The 20,518-nt window shown below is 35.7% G+C and overlaps 1 protein-coding gene across 2 annotated transcripts in view; it reads right to left on the reverse strand.

Annotated features, from left to right (window-relative positions):
• CalpA (calpain A) overlaps positions 1-20,080 on the reverse strand; it is a 698,286-nt gene extending 678,206 nt beyond the window's left edge. For both annotated transcript variants that reach the window (XM_090376655.1, XM_090376654.1), the window contains exon 1: positions 19,873-20,080. In XM_090376655.1, the coding sequence (XP_090232781.1) occupies positions 19,873-20,079 (207 nt within the window). In that variant the 5' untranslated portion in view covers position 20,080. The remainder of the gene's footprint in view (positions 1-19,872) is intronic.
• Positions 20,081-20,518: the final 438 nt, after the last annotated feature.

Raw genomic sequence — 20,518 nt, forward strand, 5'->3', positions numbered from 1 at the left:
GCTAATACATTTTTAATAATAATAGATTTCCCGCGCGATATTTTTTCTTAGGTGCATGTGGTGCAGCGTAAAATTTTTTAACCGCTCCTTGAACATTACTTTCCAGACTTATTCAGCAGGACCAGGCCAGGGCAAGAAAAACATGGCGGGTGCAATATATCAATATTTTTTCTCCTATCTTCATCATTTATCTCAAACGTCAACAGTTCATTATACTGTATAAAAAACATCTCTTTATGTGAGTCTAAAGAACACCATTGCCACCAACAAGGTGGTAGAAATGAGTGCTTCAGAATATACCATCGAAGGAGATCAAGAGAAAGCCGAAAGCCTTTAAGGAGTGAACAAATCCTTAAAGTAGATGGATTTATATTATACAAACTATTTATAATCGCAATATGGTGGACATAGAAGAGAAAAAAGCTTTTGAAATATTGTCGCAGATGTAAACAGAGGATTTCAAGAGGATGTTTTTGTGTCCTGTGGAAATTATATCGTTATTTTGGTTGGAGAGACTCCTTTATATTTAAATTGATTGTTGTAAATTCGAGAAAATGTCAAGCAACCAGTCTCTCGGAGAAGAGTATTTTAAAATTAGCGAATGCTTGACTATTGAGGCATATGTAAAGTTTTTCAAAGTTCCAAACTTTTCTTATTAAGTCTTTACTATCAGAACGAGTGAAACGGTTTAATAGAGGCTGAATTTCAAAGACTGTGACAGGATCTACATTCCTTTAATAGAAAATCCCGTCGTCTTAATTCTATCGCAACAAAAGACCTTATTTTAAGTCGGCCACCATCAAAGCAAAGAGTTTAATCAAAATGCCGCAAACGTTGCGTGGTAAAAGTACCAATTCAGATACAGATCTTTTGTGAGGTGCTAGCTATGAGGAGATGATAAACAAGAACTCCTTCCCTTCCTTGTCAATTTAAAACTTCGACTTGAAAATAGAGATGTGTAACAGTTACTGGAGCTTTCAAGGATTTGTCGAGAATACAAAATTATTCCTCAAAACAAAATACTATGTTTGTAGTTCGGGTTGTGTAGCTTCTCGGCAAGAATCTTGTCTAAAAAAAAAAAAAGAAACCAGAAACATTTACTGGCTTTTTCAACAATAATCCATTTAAATTTTATTTAACTAGAAATATTTATTGCTTGTATGTTAATTTATGTAAATTATTATAATTAAATATTGTTTTGGTTTTTTTTTTTATAGTGTACTTCTTTCGAAAAAAAAAACAGTTAAATAATTACTCAGCTTCTACTGATTTATTAAATTATTTCATTGTTTTTATTTAATTATTTTTAATTTCATAAAACAAAATTCAAGCTTTCAGAGACATCTAGTGGCTTTTTTCAATAATAATCCATTTAACGATTTTTTCCTGAATTTTATTTAAATAGAAATATTTATTGTTTGTATGTTAATTTATGTAAATTATTATAATCAAATATTGTTTTGGTTTTATGGCGTACTGCTTTTGCAAAAAAAAAAATTAAATAATTACCCTGCTTCTATTGATTCATTTAATTGTTTTTATTCAGTTAATTTTAATTTCATAAAAATGTGTCAAATTCATTTAACTAGAACTAATTATTGTATGTATGTTAATTTATGTAAATTATTATTATAATTAAATCGTATTTTGGTTTTATGACGTACAACTTTCACAAAACACAGTTAAATAATTACCCAGCTTCTATTGAATTATTTAATTGTTTTAATTCAATTAATTAAAAAAATTTCAGAACTCAGAGACATCTAGTGGCTTTTTCAATAGCAATCCATTTAATGATTTTTCTGAATTTCATTTAACTAGAAATATTTATTGCATGTGTGCTAATTTATGTAAATTATTATAAATAAATATTTTGGTTTTATGGCGTACTGCTTTCACACACACAAAAAAACAGTTAAATAATTACCAAGCTGCTATTGATTTATTTAATTATTTCATTCAATTAATTTTAATTTCATACAAATCAATTCATTTGACTGTCATAATCGATTCTAATAGTTTCAGAATTCAGAGACATCTAGTGGCTTTTTTAGATAATTCATTTAACATTATTATTTGAATTTTATTATTAAATCATAAATATTTATTGTACGCTAATTTATTAATAAATTATTTTTGGGTATCGAATTGGATTTAATAACATTATCAACATTTGAAAAAGAATAGCGTGCTCACCAGTAGCGCCACCTACCTACCAAACCACTTTATTTCTTCAAAATGATTAATTTGACTGTCATAATCTATTCTAATAGTTTCAGAAAGTCACGTTTCAGAATTCAGAGACATCTAGTGGCTTTTTCGAATATTATCCATTTAATTTTACTATTAATTAATCAGAAATATTTATTTTTACCATAATTTATTAATAAATTATTTTTTAATTAATGCTAATTAATAAATTAAGATACTTAATAAATTATTTTTGGGTTCGAATTGGCTTTAATATTATCAACATTTGAAAAACAATAGCGTGCTCTACCAGTAGCGCCACCTACAAGCTACCAAATCACTTTCCATTTAGCGATTTCTGGCATTTAAGGAACGCCCTTTGTAGCTTTAATTCTAAGTCGGCGTACGATACGATCGCTCGTACATCCTTCCGATACTTGGCAACTTGCCAAAACACTATTAATTCTCTCTTTTAGTCTCGTGTGGGTAATAATTAACGTGTCAAGGCTGAGCTCATGACACTGATCCCTTTGTTCTGACACCCTCGACATCCTTACTTTCCCTCCCTCACATCTTCGAAGCGTTATCCAGGACCTTGAAGGTATTTAATTTTCTGACATTTCTTTACAAATATCGAACCGCTAGATAATCAGAGACGCTACCGCTACTTGAGATTAGCGAGCCGTAGAATGTCCGAAATTTTACGGGTATTTGTAAGGCGTTTCACCCCCCCCCTCCCCAAGTTTTCTTCATTCTCATAAATGGTCGAATAACAGTTACTTATAAATTGATTGACAGCAGATAAAATCATTTTGCCCATTTTGGTCTTAGTGGTCAGTCCTATAAAGAAAAAAAAATGTTTTAAATGGACAACTAATATGGCAGGAAATAGATATAAAAAGTTCCACTTTTTATATTTCCTGCTATTAGTGTCCATACTAGGCGAAATTAATCGAAAAGCAGAGGTGTCTCCCTCTGTGAGAGACATCTGGAAACAGTTCCAAATACGTAATTTAATCATATTTCTTAATACATATTTGAATCATAATCAGAAAGAAAAAAAATAACTATTACTTTTTAAAGCATAGTAATAATTAAACAATTTATCTCCATGAATATTTATGAAATGACAAATATCAAATCAGATAAGTTAACAATATAAATATTTGTAATATATAATTATAGAAGCAATGAAACTTAATGTATTTAAAAAAGTATGAAATGATGAGTTGGTTGTGTCCCTAACGAGGTAATTTAAATGCAAATACTTCTGCAATCTCTCATCTAAAATTGGAGCTATTTTTGTTTTACCATAATGTTTTTTTTAACTGATGGCGCGCAAATAAATTTTTAATTTCTCAATAAGTTGAAACAGTTTAAAATAATAACATACGAATGAACATTGGCGAGTCATTAAATAAACCAAATTTACTGTAAAATTGAATCCCTCTTGCTTATTCCCTGATATTTATTCTCATTTTTTATGTACTTTATAAAAAAGCGTGTTAATTAGCTTTCTGCTCTTATCAAATATGTTGTTTTCTATTTACGATGAGATTTTTAAAATTATTTTCTTTTTATTATATGTTTTTTCCTCCTTTACATTTAAGTCATTACCGCTATAACCCAATAAATACAACCTAACCGTTCAAAATGTAGAGCGGTCTGCCCAGCTCTTGTGAAAGGTTAGCGGGCATCATTAACTTCACCTATCGATTTTTGTCAGAGGATCTTGTCACTTGGCTAGAGCGGGCGACAGAAATCCTTAGGCAGATTTAGACTCTTGCCTGGAGAAGCCACACTAAACTCACCTTCAAGGAAGGCTTAGGACGAAGTTTAAGCCTAGCTTAGGGATGCAAAAAGTTGAATTTGTAAAATCCCTGTTGACGAAGTATAATTTTCTCTCCTTGATTCCAGAGGATATTGGTGTTTGAAAGTCATTCATCTATGTCATGGAACAATACAGCAAGCCACTGCGTAATTTTAGCCCACACATACACAACTTTATCAAAGGCAGAATCACCGATGAAGCTACATCTTGTAAAGAATCCCAGTAAATATCCTCCGTGTAAGGAATGGCTCCGTTGTTGGCAATTACGAAGATGCTAGCAGCTCCCTTTCAAAGATGGATAAAACAAAATTGGACCTCAAAGAGCGAACCCCCAAATTATGAGTTCCAAATCAAATAAAGATGATAGCCGCTATTTTACTTAATCTTCTACGATGGTGAAGTGTTGAGAATGTTTATTGTTTATTAAAAACCAGCATTTATAGAGTTAGAAACTGAGAATGTAAGTTTAATAGAGGTATAGATATTGTTTATTATCCTACTCAATACAATATAGGTTACGTCTAGACAAAAGTGGATATGTGTTTGTGTAGAGATCAGTTCACCTGTTTTCCACACTGAAAAGTTGCACACTTTTGCGGCTGTAATAACAACATCCGCCTGGCCAACATCCGCCACTAATACCCTGTCTGGCTATTCAATGAATAGGTCTATTCTTTCTACATACAGAGGGCAAGAAAGAAAGAAAGAATGACAGCCAATCACGCAAGTCCTTAGATTTTTTAAGGTTGATGGAAAATTGATTATCCAAAAATCGGTTAAAATGAGAATTAAAATGTATAATGGCTGTTCAGAAACACAAGTCTAATACTATCACCCTTTTTTAAATATCGCCTCTGTCAGTAGAACTATAGAAAGCAAGGAGTTGAGTGATCTATGAAAGATACACAAATACAGTATTACGCAACGTTCATTAGGATTGCAAAATGGAAGGATTTTTGCTCAAGCGCAGACGGTAAAAATGGTCTATTGTTTTAGAATTAAATTTTGACAAAGATTCAAGGTCAAGACGGTATTCCTCTCCATTACTAGACATTGCAGGAAACTACAGACTCCAAAAGCATTTACCGATCAGAGAAAAAGGATAAGCATCAAGGCACTGTTGCCCTATTTAGACGGGCAGTGGAATCTGATACGCTATAATTTATAAACTCCTGATGTCACGTAGCTGATCATCTCTCAAACCTTGTGGTCATTCCCGCTCTTTGACCAATATATAGTGTACGATGACACAATATTGTTAGAAGCCACGACCGTAGGGCTTCTGTTGAACCTTCTAAATATCGCCTATGTCAGTGGAACTTAATGACTAGAGAAAACAAGGAGTTGGGTGATTTATGAAGACACACAATATGACGCAGCAACAATCATCAGGATTTCAAAATGGAAGAATTTCCATTACGATACAATAAATACTATATAACATAACTATACAATAAAAGGATTTTAAGAAATTTATTTGTTAAGGCAGCCACACAAGGTAATCAGTTAATAATAGAAAACGTAAAACTGACTTTGATGGCGCGAAAGTTCGAACTCTATTAATCAATTAACAGCACAATACTGCTCTTTATCCGTTATAAAAACCCAAAAATAATGAATAAATTCATACTAGGTTCACAGTTGAGTATGATCATTTGATTAACCACTTGAAAGTGATAGCCAAGCAGAAAAACGGATATATTTTTTGATAATGTTGCCAATAAATTACAAGTTTAATTAGCAATAAAGAAGAAATTTTTACTTAAGCATACAGAAAATTATAAACAACGTAAAAAATCGTTTTAATGAAACCCTGAGTTAATAAAAAAACAAATTATAATAAAATACTTTGAGAAATATTTTCTTTCTTCGTTGGAAACGAGAAACATCCAATTACGCTTAATTGAAAGTAAGATATAATAAAGCTTAATTAGACTGGCTGGTCTTATAAAGATCTTGCGACATGGATACAGAATACATGAATTAATTACGCTTATTCGGACTCTCTCTCTCTCTCTCTCTCTCTCTCTCTCTCTCTCTCTCTCTCAAATATTAAAGGAGAAGTTGATAAAAGCAAAAATCTGCATTCCGAAGTTCAAGGAGGCATCGAGAGTGAGATGGGGAGGGAGGTAGTAATACGGTAGCAATGAGCAACAGGAGAGTTTACATTTCTTAAGAAAACACACTTCTTACCTTTGTGATGTTCCCCCCTTCTCTGGTTATTTGCGTCGCTTTGTTTCGCACCGCCACTAGAAACTGTTCGTGCAATATATACATACTTTGAAGAGATTGTTGTGAAGTCTCCAGTGGCTGGAAACTTTATCGAAAGCTAATTAACAGAACCCCATCCGAAATGTCAACAAAACTGCGGTTACTCAAGGGACCTCAAAGCTGAATCTCTTGCCTCGTGTGCACACCGCACACTTCCTGGTAGGTACACGCAACTTAAGGCAGCCCCGATAAAGATGGAAGGTAGGAATGAGTGAAAACACCAAAGTGGAAAGAATATCTTCGAAATAATTGAAGCGGGATTAATTATGTTAAAATTGCATTTTAATTAGTGTCAAACTAGTAATATTAGTCGTGCACACGCTATATATGGACCCATTTTAAAAACGATGTCCTTATTCCACTAATAAAGAGCCTCTTTCTCTTTCATTCAGCTTTCACAATGTATTTAATACATTTATGGCATGATATACATTCCTGCCTAAAGGTGTTTGAAATCATGTTTCATTTTTCTTAATTTTCAAAGTTTTTATTAAAATGGGACCAAGTTGTTTACCAATTTTTATTAAAATATTTTCTGTTATGTATAAAAATCAAAAAAAACTTAAATAATACTTTAAAAATTCTAGAATATTTCAGAATGACTCCAGAATGTGATAGAACATTGTATAAGATTCCCGAACGTTGTAGATGATTCTAGAAAGTGTGAGTATAGTTTCAATATTACAGAAGATTGTAGGTGATTCTGGAGTGTTTTGCAATAACATAAATTGAGGAGTAAGAGTTGTAATTTATAAAATCAAACACCCGTCATTCAGAAAGAGTTTGGCGTGAGTTTTGTGTAGAACTGAGTGTTGAAAAAAGAAATGCTATTATAACTCTGTATAAAGAAAACTATTCCATGAGGAGTATTGGCAAAAAACTAGATGTTGCATTTAAAGGAATACAAACTACCATTCGACGATTCAAGAAGACTGACAGTTTAAAGGACAAACTACGATCAGGACGACCACACGTAACAACAAGATAAGACCATAACACTGATTTCTAAACACAATCAACGACTAACTGCACCTGAAATCCGAGCCAAGTTCAATAGGAACAGAGAAACTCCCATGTCTACATCCAATGTAAAATTTTGTCTTAAGCAACCAGGACTTCACGGTCGTGTCGCGGTCCGAAGACTCATATTAAAACCATAAAATCGAAAGAAACGATTGGCTTGGACTAAGAGGAATAGAAAAACGTACTGGGGACTGACGAATCCAAATTTGAAATTTTTGGATCCAAGCGTAGAATTCACGTGAGACAACTGAAGGAAAAATGGTGCCACATTGTTTAGTGCCTACAGTCAAAAAACGGTGATGGTTCCATCATGATTGGGGTTGCTTCTGTTTTTGTGGAGTGAGTGACATCGTCAGAATTGAAGGAATTTTAAGAAAAGAAGACTATAAAAACATTCTTGAATATAATGCAATATCCTCTAGACTTCGACTTTGTGGAAGAAATTTTATATTACAACAAGACAATGACTCAAACACAGCTCTAAGTTGTGCAGGGACTTTCTAGCAACTAAACAGGAGGAGGTATTGCATATTATGGTATGGCCACCCCAATCGCGTGACTTAAACTCAATAGAGCTTTTAAGGGATCATCTAGAGTCCGTGAAGTCTGCTTATCGTCACTAAATTTATGAGAAACCTTGCAGATCGCTTAGAATAATGTTAGTCAAGACACGATTATAAGATCAATCGCCAGAATGTCTATGTAACGCAGAGATAAAATCTCGTGGAGGATATTTTGATGAAAAATCAGCATAGTTGTTAATAATAATCACTTCAATATTTTTGCTGTAATTTTTTCAATGTTTAATTTAAAAAAAAAATCTTAATACTTTGTAGTGTGTTATTTTTTATATTAAACCTTACATTGTCATAGATAGCTAATTTCAAAAAGTAACAAACTATTGTCATACGCTGTGATTCCAAACTTTTAGGCGGGAGCGTAGGTACAGAATGGTTCTGATTATAGTGCGTAGTTTACTTTTAACTTGGCATACTAATTGCATGATAGAGGAAAGTAACTGTAGTCGCCGTGCTTATGTATCACTTAGGTGCAGTTTTAATAACTTTTTTATTAGCTGTTAATTCATCGAGGATGTCGCGTTAAGTGGTCATGTGATCGAAGCAGAGGCTTATCTACAAATTCGAAGTCACAAGGCTTCGAATTTGTCCCAAGTCAATGTTTTACGGTCTGTATTAACTGCCTCTCCCCAAGGTAGAATACGAATTCCATGACTGTCCTGTTCCAGAGATGTTACTTTGGTTTTGCAAATAGCTGGACCTAATTGTTTGAATTAATTCAAATGCAATTGGAAAAACAAAGAATCGAGGCATTGGAAAAAAAAAGTAGCAACGTCAATGTATCATGTTGTAAATTGTGTGGAAGTACTTCTCTTCTGAGTGAATTTCGGAAGACTTTCCAGAACTACCACGTATAATCGGGTTCTAACAATAGTTCCATGAGGACTTACATCCTAGAATATTCCTTCTAGGCAGACTGGTTTGACCATAACGCAAAACCGTGTATATAAGTAATTTTAATTAATACAATTAAGGTAATCACTGGAAGAGAAGAGCGTGGGCGAAGAGGACGATTTTCAGGGCCTCACACCTCTAGGGGCCTCGGGGCTGAAAAATTAAGCTTCCGGCTTATATAAATATCCATAAATTCGTTTAATTTTAGACCTTAGAAAATCTTCTAAGGTTTAAGATTTTCTAAAAAAAAAAAAAAAAAAAAACAGAACCCATTTTTCTTTTAATTAAAAATGCACCATTACTATATTTTTAAGAAAGAATAATTTAACGTGGAGTTACTAAATGTAATGAAAAATAAATGCTTATAGAGAGACCAATTCACGCTATGATACTATAAACATGGACAGGACCACTCAGATAAACAAGCTACACATATAAGTGCAATATCACGTGGTCACCTTTGTTGGTGTGTAAATCGCACCACGGGAAAATATTAACTCCAGAGAGGGAAGGGAGATATATCACCCCTCAGATCCATCGTTAAATATGACCAGCCAGATGAATTATTTCAAATTAGAGATTCTTAATCTAGCGATCCTAATTATATCTGCTAAGAATGATCTCAATAGCGGGAAACGTAGCACGCATTGTAGAACTCACAAACATGATGGAAGGGCTACCTTATTTGGACGAGATCGCGCACAGAGCACTTCGTTCATGGTCTTTTTTTCACTCAGTGGCTCAGTTAGTCTGTCTCAGGCGAGGATAGCGTGGTTCCCTCTCCTAAGGAAACTGGTTTTTTATCCAGATAAATAGGCAAATCGTCTAGAGGACACACACGAAATTTGCAGACAATGCACAAAGACAGATGAGTTGGTTCCCCGGTGCACTTATTATGACGCTTTTCTCTTTACCCTCTTTGGACAAGAGGATACCGCACCGCAGTACTAGCTAGCACGGCGGCAGAGCAGGAGATAGGAAAAGGTTCGATTCCCCTTCGGTTCAATGGGGATTTTCGTCCCATAATTAGTTGGCCAATATCGAAGTTTGGCCCTTAGGCTTAATTCAGAATGGTCCGCATTGTTTGCCGGAGAAAAATGTCCTAATTGACGTTATAATCAACGAATGAAGAACTGTCAAAAGAAAAGGGTAACGGCCTGAAGGAAAATACGATAACAAAGCATTGGAAAAAAAAAAAAAAAAAAAAATTTTTTTGGGAAGACGTTAGAGACAGAACCCTTTTTCTTTCAACTGTGATTACACCGAAGTCTTAACGCTTAAACAAAATGGACATTTGTGGAAATTTTACGACCCGAAATGGCGAAACGACTCAAGTCGAGTGTGAATATTGCGAGGCTGCAAGAAAAAAATTAACTCTTTCTTCATCCATGTTTGCGATGGGTTGCCAAGCAACGATGGCACGAAATGGTAGCCAGCGGTGAGAATGTCACAAATAAGCCATCAATGTAAATGCCCACCTAACTGATAACAATTCTCACAACGTAAAGAAAGAAATAAAGGCTTAACGTAAAAAGTCTTAAGAGCTGAAAGACTTCTCATTTCTGCCTTCCGCTCACACACTGACATATATTCGTCTTGTCTTTTTCCTTCTCCCCCACGCACATAAAAAGCATCTTTGAAACACCCCTTCGTTTTTTTCTTTTTCTCGCTGCAGCCATGCGCAAAGAAGGAAGGCGATTGCCAGAGTAAGCAATATAAATTGCCAAAAAAAACGAGGGCGGGGGGTGGCTACAAGATTTGTACTTGACGTCTCCCTTAAGAAATAACGTTTGTCGCTCTCCCTATACCCAGCGATGGATCATCAATTTGGCTAGCTTCCAGTGAAGTCAGCACTGATCACGTATTACTACATCTTACTTTGTCAGTGTGTCCTTTCTTCTTGTTCATTCTCTTCTTCCTCCTGGTTTTCGTTCCTCCAATTGTTAAGGGGGGAAAGGGGACAGAATTACGCATTCGAAGCACGTGCATCGGCTAAGTCAGTCTTGTCACTTCCGGTTGCACGGTTAGACATCTAATCTTGGTAGTTGTAACCCTGTCTTCTGTCCGACATCATATTTCTTCGTAGACAGCCCCTCCCCTCTCTCTCTCTGGTATCCATATCGATGCATATTCACCTTGACTAGTCTCCGGTAACTTCTCTTGAAACAATAATTATGGCTCCCATAATCGATATTTCTCTCACCTACACAACCCGATTGGTTCTCATCCCCTGCACTATAGATAATGTCCCTTCGAAAAAATATCTCACGTCAAAAGCAGCTGTCATGTAAGCCTCATAAACTCTGCTCCTAGCATGTGAAAGGAAATGTCAAAGAGTTTTCATAAGACGGTAACCATGGGGATGTATTTAATACGATCTTTCTAGATTTACTGCATCTTTCTCGTTACATGGAGCATCACCGGGTTAATTTCTTGGTGTTGTTGACAGCATTTAATGGTTTATCCATCATAGCCCCCCCGTCCCTGATTTATTGGTACTGACTTGGATAATTACACCTCTAGGATAAGGGAAGATTTAGTTAGCCGAGTGTGTCGGCATGGAGGAGAGAAATATTGCTTATTTTCTTAGTCTTTGTTCAAGTGACATCAGAAATTGCTTTTCTTATCACCTCCTGCTAGAGAAGTTTAGCGTTCGGACGAAGTTTCCTCCCCTGCTCCCCTTCTGGTGCAGTAATTAATGGGACAAGTGCGTGTCTTCCAATTTTATCGGTAACATTCTTCTTAATTTGCATATCACTTTGCACACTTTCCAAAAGTTGCTGGTTGAGAAATTTTCGATCTTACCGCTATTGATTTCTGTTAGCCGGGTGTTCGTGGTGATTTCTCATCTACTGTAGTTGTCATTAGGTGGGAAATTATCGACACACACGTACACAGGTTTGATCGAACTCTGATCTGGTCCTTCCTCTTCCATCCCCACCCCCCAAACTACCATTCCACCCTCTTCCCTCCGTTTGCTTTTATCTTCAATCTTTAATCGCACACTTCGAAACGGTGTATTAAGACTTGGGCTGACTGCAGGATTGATTTTTAATCAAGCCGAGGTATTTAGCGACTGTAAGTTCGAAGCGGCACCAAGTAGGACGCGAATCATCGTAAACTAACGATCTAGCTTCCTCCAATCAACGCCAAGACAAATAATGAATTTTCGAGAAATTTTGCAGAACTTGTAACGTTTTCTACAGGTTTGGATGTAATTTTCTATAAACGCTCCGACAAAGATAAAATCAGTTGATGAAGCCGGTCCTAAATGGAAGTGATTTTACATCAGTATTATTTTGTCATTAATCGATCATCGAATTCATTAAACAAACAGGTACCTTAAAAAGCAAGGGTAACTAACGTTGGGAGTTCACTTTGCAATCTCATAAGCAATATTTTTCCAATTTTCCATCTTATAGCTCTATTTAGGGCATATAATTTAAGTTAACAAAGAAAAAGAAGCCATTTCCAGTCACTTACTTCCCATTCACCCTTCGATTTAATATTTTTGAACTGTTTTTAAGATTTATCCCGAAACCTAAAGATAACATTCCAATCCGTGTTATTCTAATGCGTTAGAATTTTAACAACTTGTACGTTTTATTTCTAGACGCCTAACTTACATTTTTTATTCTTTAGAACATGAAAAAAGGTACACGTACAAGGAATTACATCATAGTTTCTCAACATGGAGCCCATATCAATCCCTGAAGTTAATTTTGAAAGGCTTTATTTCAAGTATTCTAATTAACTTTCAATTTTTGTAACATTAGCATTGCTTTTTTTGAATTCACTTCTACGACTGATTCGTATTTTCTGCTTTTTAATAATTTATTTGACTTTTAAGTTATTTGTCAATATATATTTGAAATATACTCAAATAAATACACTGAATGATCACTGAATTATGACCACCTACCTAATACCGTGTCGGGCCACCGTTAGCACGGATAACAGACGCTATTCGCCTAGACATTGACTCCACTAGATGTCTGAAGACGTACGCACGAATCAGCAGCCATGCTACCTGCTGGAGCTCTAAAGTGTCGAAATAGATGTCGGTTGCATGTCCACACTCCTTGCCTCTGTTCCAGAACATCCCACAGGTGTTCAATTGGGGTCAGGCGAATTTGGAGGCCATCAAGATGAGTGATATCTTTACTGTGTTCCTCGAACCACTCGTGCACAGTGTGAGACCGATGATATGGTGCATTATCTGCTTGGAGGATCTCGTTTCTGTACGGAAAAAATGCAACATGGTCTCCTAAGTGCTAGCGGTAGACCTCACCAAAGAAACATTGGTCCAGATGCACTAGTTCTTGCCAGCCAGAAAAACATGCCCCATATTAAGCAACCACCGCTACATTCCTGGGTAGTGAGCACCATGCAGGATGGGTCCATAGACTCGTGTTGCTTGAGACACACACGAAGGCTCCTGTCGGCGTGTTACACCGGGTATTTGTACCCATCGACCTCGTTTCCAGTCCTCCAATCTCCAACCAGCATGTTGTTGACATTACACCATTTGGTGCTCGGCGGTGAGTAGAGGGCGTCTCTCGGGTCGTCAGCTGTGGAACTCCATACGTCTGAGTGTGCAGCGCATCCTCATTTGGGATATTATTCTTGCGTTCCCCATATTGTATTGCAATGTCAACTGTCACACAATGACCTTCACTCACGACGAACATCTACTTCGCGTAATCCTTTACAGTTCTGTCGGTAGTTTGCCCCGTTCTTTGTACACCTTAACCACAGCAGGCCGTGAGCAACCGACAAAACGTGCTGTTTCCGATATGGAAGCATCTGATACATGAACTCCCACAATCATGCCCTTGTAATATCTTTACCACGCCCCATAACTGCTACTTTATCACTTTAACTTGCACGACCAGATGCAAATTACCACTGCTCTAGCGTAAAGCTGTGCGGCACAGTCCATTGCGGATAGGGGTGGTTATAATTCAGTGATCACTGAGTGTATATTAAATTGAACATTATATATTGTATACTATATTCAAATAAATAGCAGTTACCTATCCCTTTGGAGCGGTGCTTTTATTTAAAGTGCCAGTGCAATACCGAAGCAACTCGAGGTGAAGTGTCTCCATCCTATAAGATTGGTGCATTTCACAGCAACTTAGTTTGCTCATGTACAAAATTAAAATCTCTAACTCAAAGAATAATAAAACAAAAATCGCTATAACATCCGCTTTTAAACCAAATGTTTTCAATTAATTATTTAAGATTAAAATAGAAATTATTCAATTGGTAGCACGTGTATAAATACTGCTATACATGCACCAGTTTTTATTAATGAAAATTTTACCATTAATAAAAAATAAAAGTCAAACAAAATATAATACGCTTTTCAAACAGTTGATTATTATTTTCTTTCAACTTGGATCTTTTCTTTTAAATATTTCTCTATTTCTGAATTATCTCATACACTAACTTCTGCCTTCACTATCACGTAAATATAATTATTTCATGACTAAACAAGCGATAAAATTTGATTGACATTCAATTATCTAACGGCCTCCATTATTGGTTTCGAGTTTCCCTGTGGGAATTGTTGTGCATCGAGTGAGATGTCCAAGATTGGCAAATTCAAGTTAGAAAGCTCAGAGATGCTCCTTTATTATCCAGAGACGTCGCACAAATTGCAGTTTCCACTGTAACTTCCGTCTTATCCTTTATGTAGAATATTAAATTAAAACTAAAAACAAACAATCAGTTCCGTGGTTGTGTTATCTTTTTAAAGAACTGTGTTGGTGCAAGTTTATGAAACTTAGAATTACTCTCAAATGACGTTTCTCTTAAAATGGCACCAAAAAGCTTCTGACAGTAATTGTACAGCCATCGTATTTAAAGGTTTGTGAGCAACAGTTTTTTAATTTTCTTGTTATCAATGCATTAGGTCATTAATATTACATTAATATTCAGCACCTGAAGCATACGTCACTATTAAAATGGTGATGAATCCCTGTAAACAGTGAGAATGGAACAATGTCACGTAGCATGCCAAAAGTGGATTTTAATTAAAACCTGCATAAATGAGTACGGTTTTCTTATCAATGTTACTGAAGAAAGATTTAACTAAATCTAACAACTCCTTTCTCTAATACCAACGTTTTCAGTTGGTGTTAGAGAAAGGAGGAGACTGTATTTAACCAAGGGAGGAAAGACAAAGAGGTTTAACTTTTATGTTATGAAGATTTTGGCCACGTCTATTCGAACAGTTAGGTCATCCCAGTTTATCTTTAATAATCAGGGAGTAGCGAGGTGTTACATCGTTATTGTACTGTCCAAGATCCTGAGGTGTGGTCCCATCAGTCAGACATAATTGCTTAATAATGTACATGTCGTGAGGAACTCATGCATGCTGAGTGGGCTCACCCTGCATGGATGAATCCATTTTATAACGTGCAAGAAATTCTCCCTGAACAACATGACAGGGGAATTAAAGTGTAGGCAAACTAATTCTGTGGAATACGTGCAATTTCAGTTATGTATTACTATTCGCTAAGGGATTTTCAAGTTTCAAAATCTTAAAAATAGAACTCTATATGAGTTCTCTAAAGTGGTTGCTTCTGCCAAACAAAGTAGCTGCGTGTGCTTTCATTTGCTACCAAAATGTTTTAAGAGTCTCAATTAGGTGAACGTGTATGGTCAGAAACTGTTAACGTGAAGTGCTTCTATAAGAGCGGGTCCCCTGATATTAAAGCCTCTTTCTAAAGGCGAAAATTCAATCATTTTAAAGCTCTCTCCAAGGACCACATCGAGACTACATTAGTCCTTTTTCCCTTCACGAACTTTCTGGACTAGCAAAAGTATTTACTCTTACTTTTTTTTTCCAACATAGAATGTGAAAATAAAATCAGGATAACTTCGGTATATTTTCTTTCTTGGTGCTTTCTTCCATCTAAGTGGGGTTAACAGCTCGCGAGAAACTTCAAAGTACCAGTCTTAAAGATGATTTCAAGAATTTAATGTGCGCTTGGTAAGAGAATCGTTTAAAGACATCGAAAAGGTTTTATGGAATGATAACTTGCTCTAAGTAGAGAGACATCAAAAGTGACCAGGGCTAATGATTGAGAGTAGTTTGCAATAAGATCGAAAAAAAAGTGTATTGCTACTTATTTTTAAATAACAGTCGACCATGAATAGCTTTACTTTTACCTTTGAAAACATTTTGTAATGCTTTCTGAATAATCTCTCTCTCTATTCGCTTTCTACCTATCTGTCTATTTAGCTTCGATAAATCTCTATAAAGCGATAGATTTTTGTCTCAATGTAAAATTTTATTCACGTAGTTGTAAATATCAATACCAATTATTGAGGCTTATAAATACATATGTACACGGTATTTTCAAAAGTAACGGGGAGCCTCTGGGGGATTTTAGAAAAAACATGCTATCCACTTTTCAGAAATAGGCGTAAAAGCGACTGCATTCGCGCTGGAAGTAGCTTGGTTGAAGCTTTCATCTTAGCGACTTCCACCAGAGAGTCATCATAGGATGCTATATTAGCAATCCATCTGTTCGTGCCATTGCAGCAAAACGGCATCTTAGATCAATGGTGGCTGAAATAACCACTAAAGGGAAACGCCATGAGAGTACTACAGCCGAGAAACGTTCGGGTAGACCGCAGAAATTGACGGAAAGAGACACCACTGCGCTCAGAAGAGTGATGCGTATATCCCATCAGTCCTTATGGAATACTGTCAACCAGTAGTTCGGGAAGGACACAAAAACTGATATTAGTACACGCCCTATATGTAGGAAGCTTTATAGCATCAGATTTATGGAACAGCTGCAGCACACAAACCAAGCATCAACTTGTCTGATGCACAACCCATCGTAATTGGTCCCTGGAACGTTCGAAAGCTGTGTTATGTTGTGGCAAATCACGGTACACGGTTTTTCGATCTTGATGGTCGTGCTTGGGTCCGGTAGATGCCTACAGAACGTTATTTACGGGAGTGTGTTATCCCAACTATGAAGTTTGGCAGATGTGTTGTCACTGTTCGAGATTGTTTCTGGTGGTCTGGGCTGGGATGATTGTTTTGTTCCTGAAACAGTGAGTACCTAAATGTAGTATGGTGCTACACTTAGGGTGGGAGAAAATGAAAAGGACTTGGGAGTAATTGTGCAGTCAGATATGCAGTTTTCTGAGCAGTGCAGACAGGCTGCTATAGCAGGTCATGGGGTATTGTCAATGATATACAGGAATCCGTAGCCGAGTGGTCAGGAGCGGGAGTGCAGTAGCACACGCTCTTTGAGTAGATCGCGATTCAAGCCCCTGACTGCTAAATACGGTCGATCTGCCAACCTGCACTGGACCAGCGTGGCAGATTACGGTCCATTTTCCTCAACATAAATTGTTGAGGAGGCTTCCATCCTGCAGTGGGTTGATAATGGCTGTAGTTTATACAGGAACTTTGCTAGTAGGGAAAAGGAGGTGATTATCCCTTTGTATAAGGCACTGGTCAAGCCACGCTTGAGTACTGCGTACAGGTCTGGAGGCTTCATTTTAGAAAGGATGTAGAGTTACTTGAGCGAGTACAGAGAAGGGCAACAAAATTGGTGAGGGGAACGAAGGGGTTCTCTTAAGAAGAAAGGCTTAAGTTCTGCAAATTGCAGCGTCTGGAGACTAGGCACCTGCGCGGTGATCTGATGGAGTTGTATAAGACCTTGCATGGATTGAGCAGACTGATGGGATTCTTCCTCTTGCTCAGATTACGAACCTGAGGGGACATAAATTCAAATTGAGGAAAGACAATTGTAAAATATATGTGCGGAAATTTGCCTTTAGCCAGCGGGTAGTTGATTGCTGGAACAAACTTCCAGCTGTCGTTGTGGAAGTTGGTAGCTTAAATAAATTCAAGTAGGAACTGAACAAACTTTTAGAGGGAATGGTTGTGCGAAATTGTTGGTTTTTTTTTTTTTTTTTTTTTTTTTGCTGATGGCAGCAGTAAGAGGAGGGCCCTTTTCTGTTTCAGCATCACAATGCACCGTGTCATACTGCACAACCTGTGGTGAAGTTCTAATGGACGTGCAATGAAGCTTTCGCACGCTTATATATTTTATATATATATTACTTTTCAAAGAAAACAAAATTCGTACTTATAAAATAATATTTTTTTGTATTTTACTGCATATCATTCTACTCTGCAGGCGTAAACTACCTATATTGTTAGCTTCTAGAAAATAAATAAAATAAATAAATAATTTTAAAAAAATGATTTATATTCTTCTAAGGCTCGCGCACTTATCAACACACAATAACCTTAATAGCAAGCACAATCCATTTTGAAGCTAAAGAACAAAAAAAACACATTTGTATTTTGCATTTCTTTCGTTGACATAAATAAATCTTCCGTTCACTATTTTTGCTTAGAATTGTCTTATTGCTGAATACGTTGAGTAATTTCTCTCCGTTTTACTTTCCAAAAGCTCTCTCTCTTTAGTGATTGTTTAAAAGAAAACAAAATTAGTATCCATTAAGTCTGAAAGCTTTGCAGAAAAGAAAAATCTATATACTGGGCTGAAATACGATTGATAGTCACTGAATATTTACTTCCTCTGCTTCAAGTGACATCTGAGCCACCTGGCGTGGAAAAAAGCAATGGCACAAGAAGAGCAAAAAAAAAAAAAAAAAAAAAAAAAAAGTAAATCTTTGTAAATAGCATTACTGAGAATGCTTTAAAGAGAAAGTCTTAGTATTATGGGATAATAGAAAAACTCGGACCTAGTTCTTAACACTAAAGCGATGACATTCATCGTGCTTCTCTTGCTGCTTGGAAAATTAAATTAAGAAAATTTTGTACACTTTAGAAAATTAAGCCAATCTTATCTACACGAGAGCGAGAAGTTACTGTAATACTTACACGAGCTTATGAAACTCTATACTTAAGACAAGGACTGTAAAAGAAATCGAAAAGAAAAGGGAAAAAAAAGTCACTTTAGAAAATGAGATATAAGTTTAGTTTTGCAATATTACAAAATCATCAAATTCTGCATGGGCAAGCATACGCAGATCACTTTCTTTGACAATATTTTCAATATTTTTTTAATTAAAAAATTTAATGAGATAAATGCTTGAATTCTAATTGAAATTAATGCTTTATTTTGTAAATATATGCGCAGTAAATTAACTATTCATTTAACACAATGTTTAATCTTAAAACGAGTTGAAAGAATTGAATAAAAACCGTTAAAATGAGCTTAGTAAACTCTTAATCTAAACGAGCATGCGCACATCATTATTCGACAATATGATTCAAACGAAAAGAGAATAATGAAAAATTTTTGTCTGTTGATAATTATTTAAATAATAATAATTATATAATTATATTTTTAAAGCTTCTATATGTTGCTGGATATTAATAAAAATTAATAAATAAACTGAGCTTCGTTATAACTTACCTAAGCTCTAATTCGGTGAACATGCGCAGATCACGTTATTTGATGTCTTCCGGTAAAACCAAACGTTTAATGTGAAAAATGTTTTAATTTATATTTAATATATTTAAAATAATAATTAATATTAAATATATATTAATATATTTAATATTATACTTAATAATATATTCAAATTAATATATTTAAATTAAGCATATTAAATATATTTGTTCAATGCTTGATATTTTTAGTTTCAAAGAGTTGATGGTTGTTAAACATTCCAAAACCTAATGACTCAGTTTTGTACGCTCAACCCAAAGAGATAAGAAGGTACGATAGCAAAAGAATCTTAGCAACGTTGTAGTCGCATAGCTTTGACAAGGAAGGAAGTGTTGCAGTGTATTTACAAAACTCGAATATCTAAACATAGGGAAAGTTCTGTAGGCTACAAGACACCCATTCATCTAATCAGAAAATTACGTAGCACATTTTCAAATATTTTTCGACATTTTATACCCGCTATCTCCTTATTACTCTTCAGATAAGAAGTGCAGGATATTTGTAGCATTTAGATACGTTCCGAGGTATCCTTTACGATAATGGAACTTTTTAAAAGGCATTTATTTGTGTAAGTATTCGACAATATTTCTTATCGGTGTCAGTAATAAAGACAACTCACCTTGAAGTTCTGTCCGAATATTTGATATTCCCCGGTGCCAGTAGCACCCCCTTTAAGCGGGCGGCATATGGGTCTATAAACAGCTCGCTCTGATTTCTTCTTCAGCAGGTGGTCACTTAGAACATTACAGATATCATCAAGGAAGTTTTCAAGTCCATATTCGGAGGGGTTATTGAAGAGTTCAGAATAGACCGATGCAGCATCCATCGCTAGTCGGATCTTATGGCAGGCACAGGAAAGAGAAAAGCCGATCTTATAGAGATTAGCCCTAACTCAGTGGGTTGTTGTTTCTGCCGTAATTACCGCGTGCCAAGAAGGTCGTACTAGTAATGTAATCAGGTCTCTAAAATAGAACGCAATTCTGATTAAACCTCTCGAAGGCATCAGGAACAAAGCATCCCGGTTACGTTTGTTTTTCGTCAGCGAGGGGACCAATAACGTTTTCCTACCCATGTGCACAGTGTTTGCTTTATCTAACCGCATATGTAGGATCTCTTTTATCTAATCGTATATGCGTGGCTGGTTATAAAATTTAAATGGCCGATGACAAAAATCCTCAGAGAAAAATACGCTCCAGTTCAACAGATTTTGAACATTTCCAAATACTATTTTAATGTTATGGCCATCAATGATATCGCACCAGTGG

Source organism: Mastigoproctus giganteus, chromosome 6 (assembly GCF_048544385.1).
Source record: "Mastigoproctus giganteus isolate SK-2022 chromosome 6, ASM4854438v1, whole genome shotgun sequence".
Classification (NCBI taxonomy): domain Eukaryota; kingdom Metazoa; phylum Arthropoda; class Arachnida; order Uropygi; family Thelyphonidae; genus Mastigoproctus; species Mastigoproctus giganteus.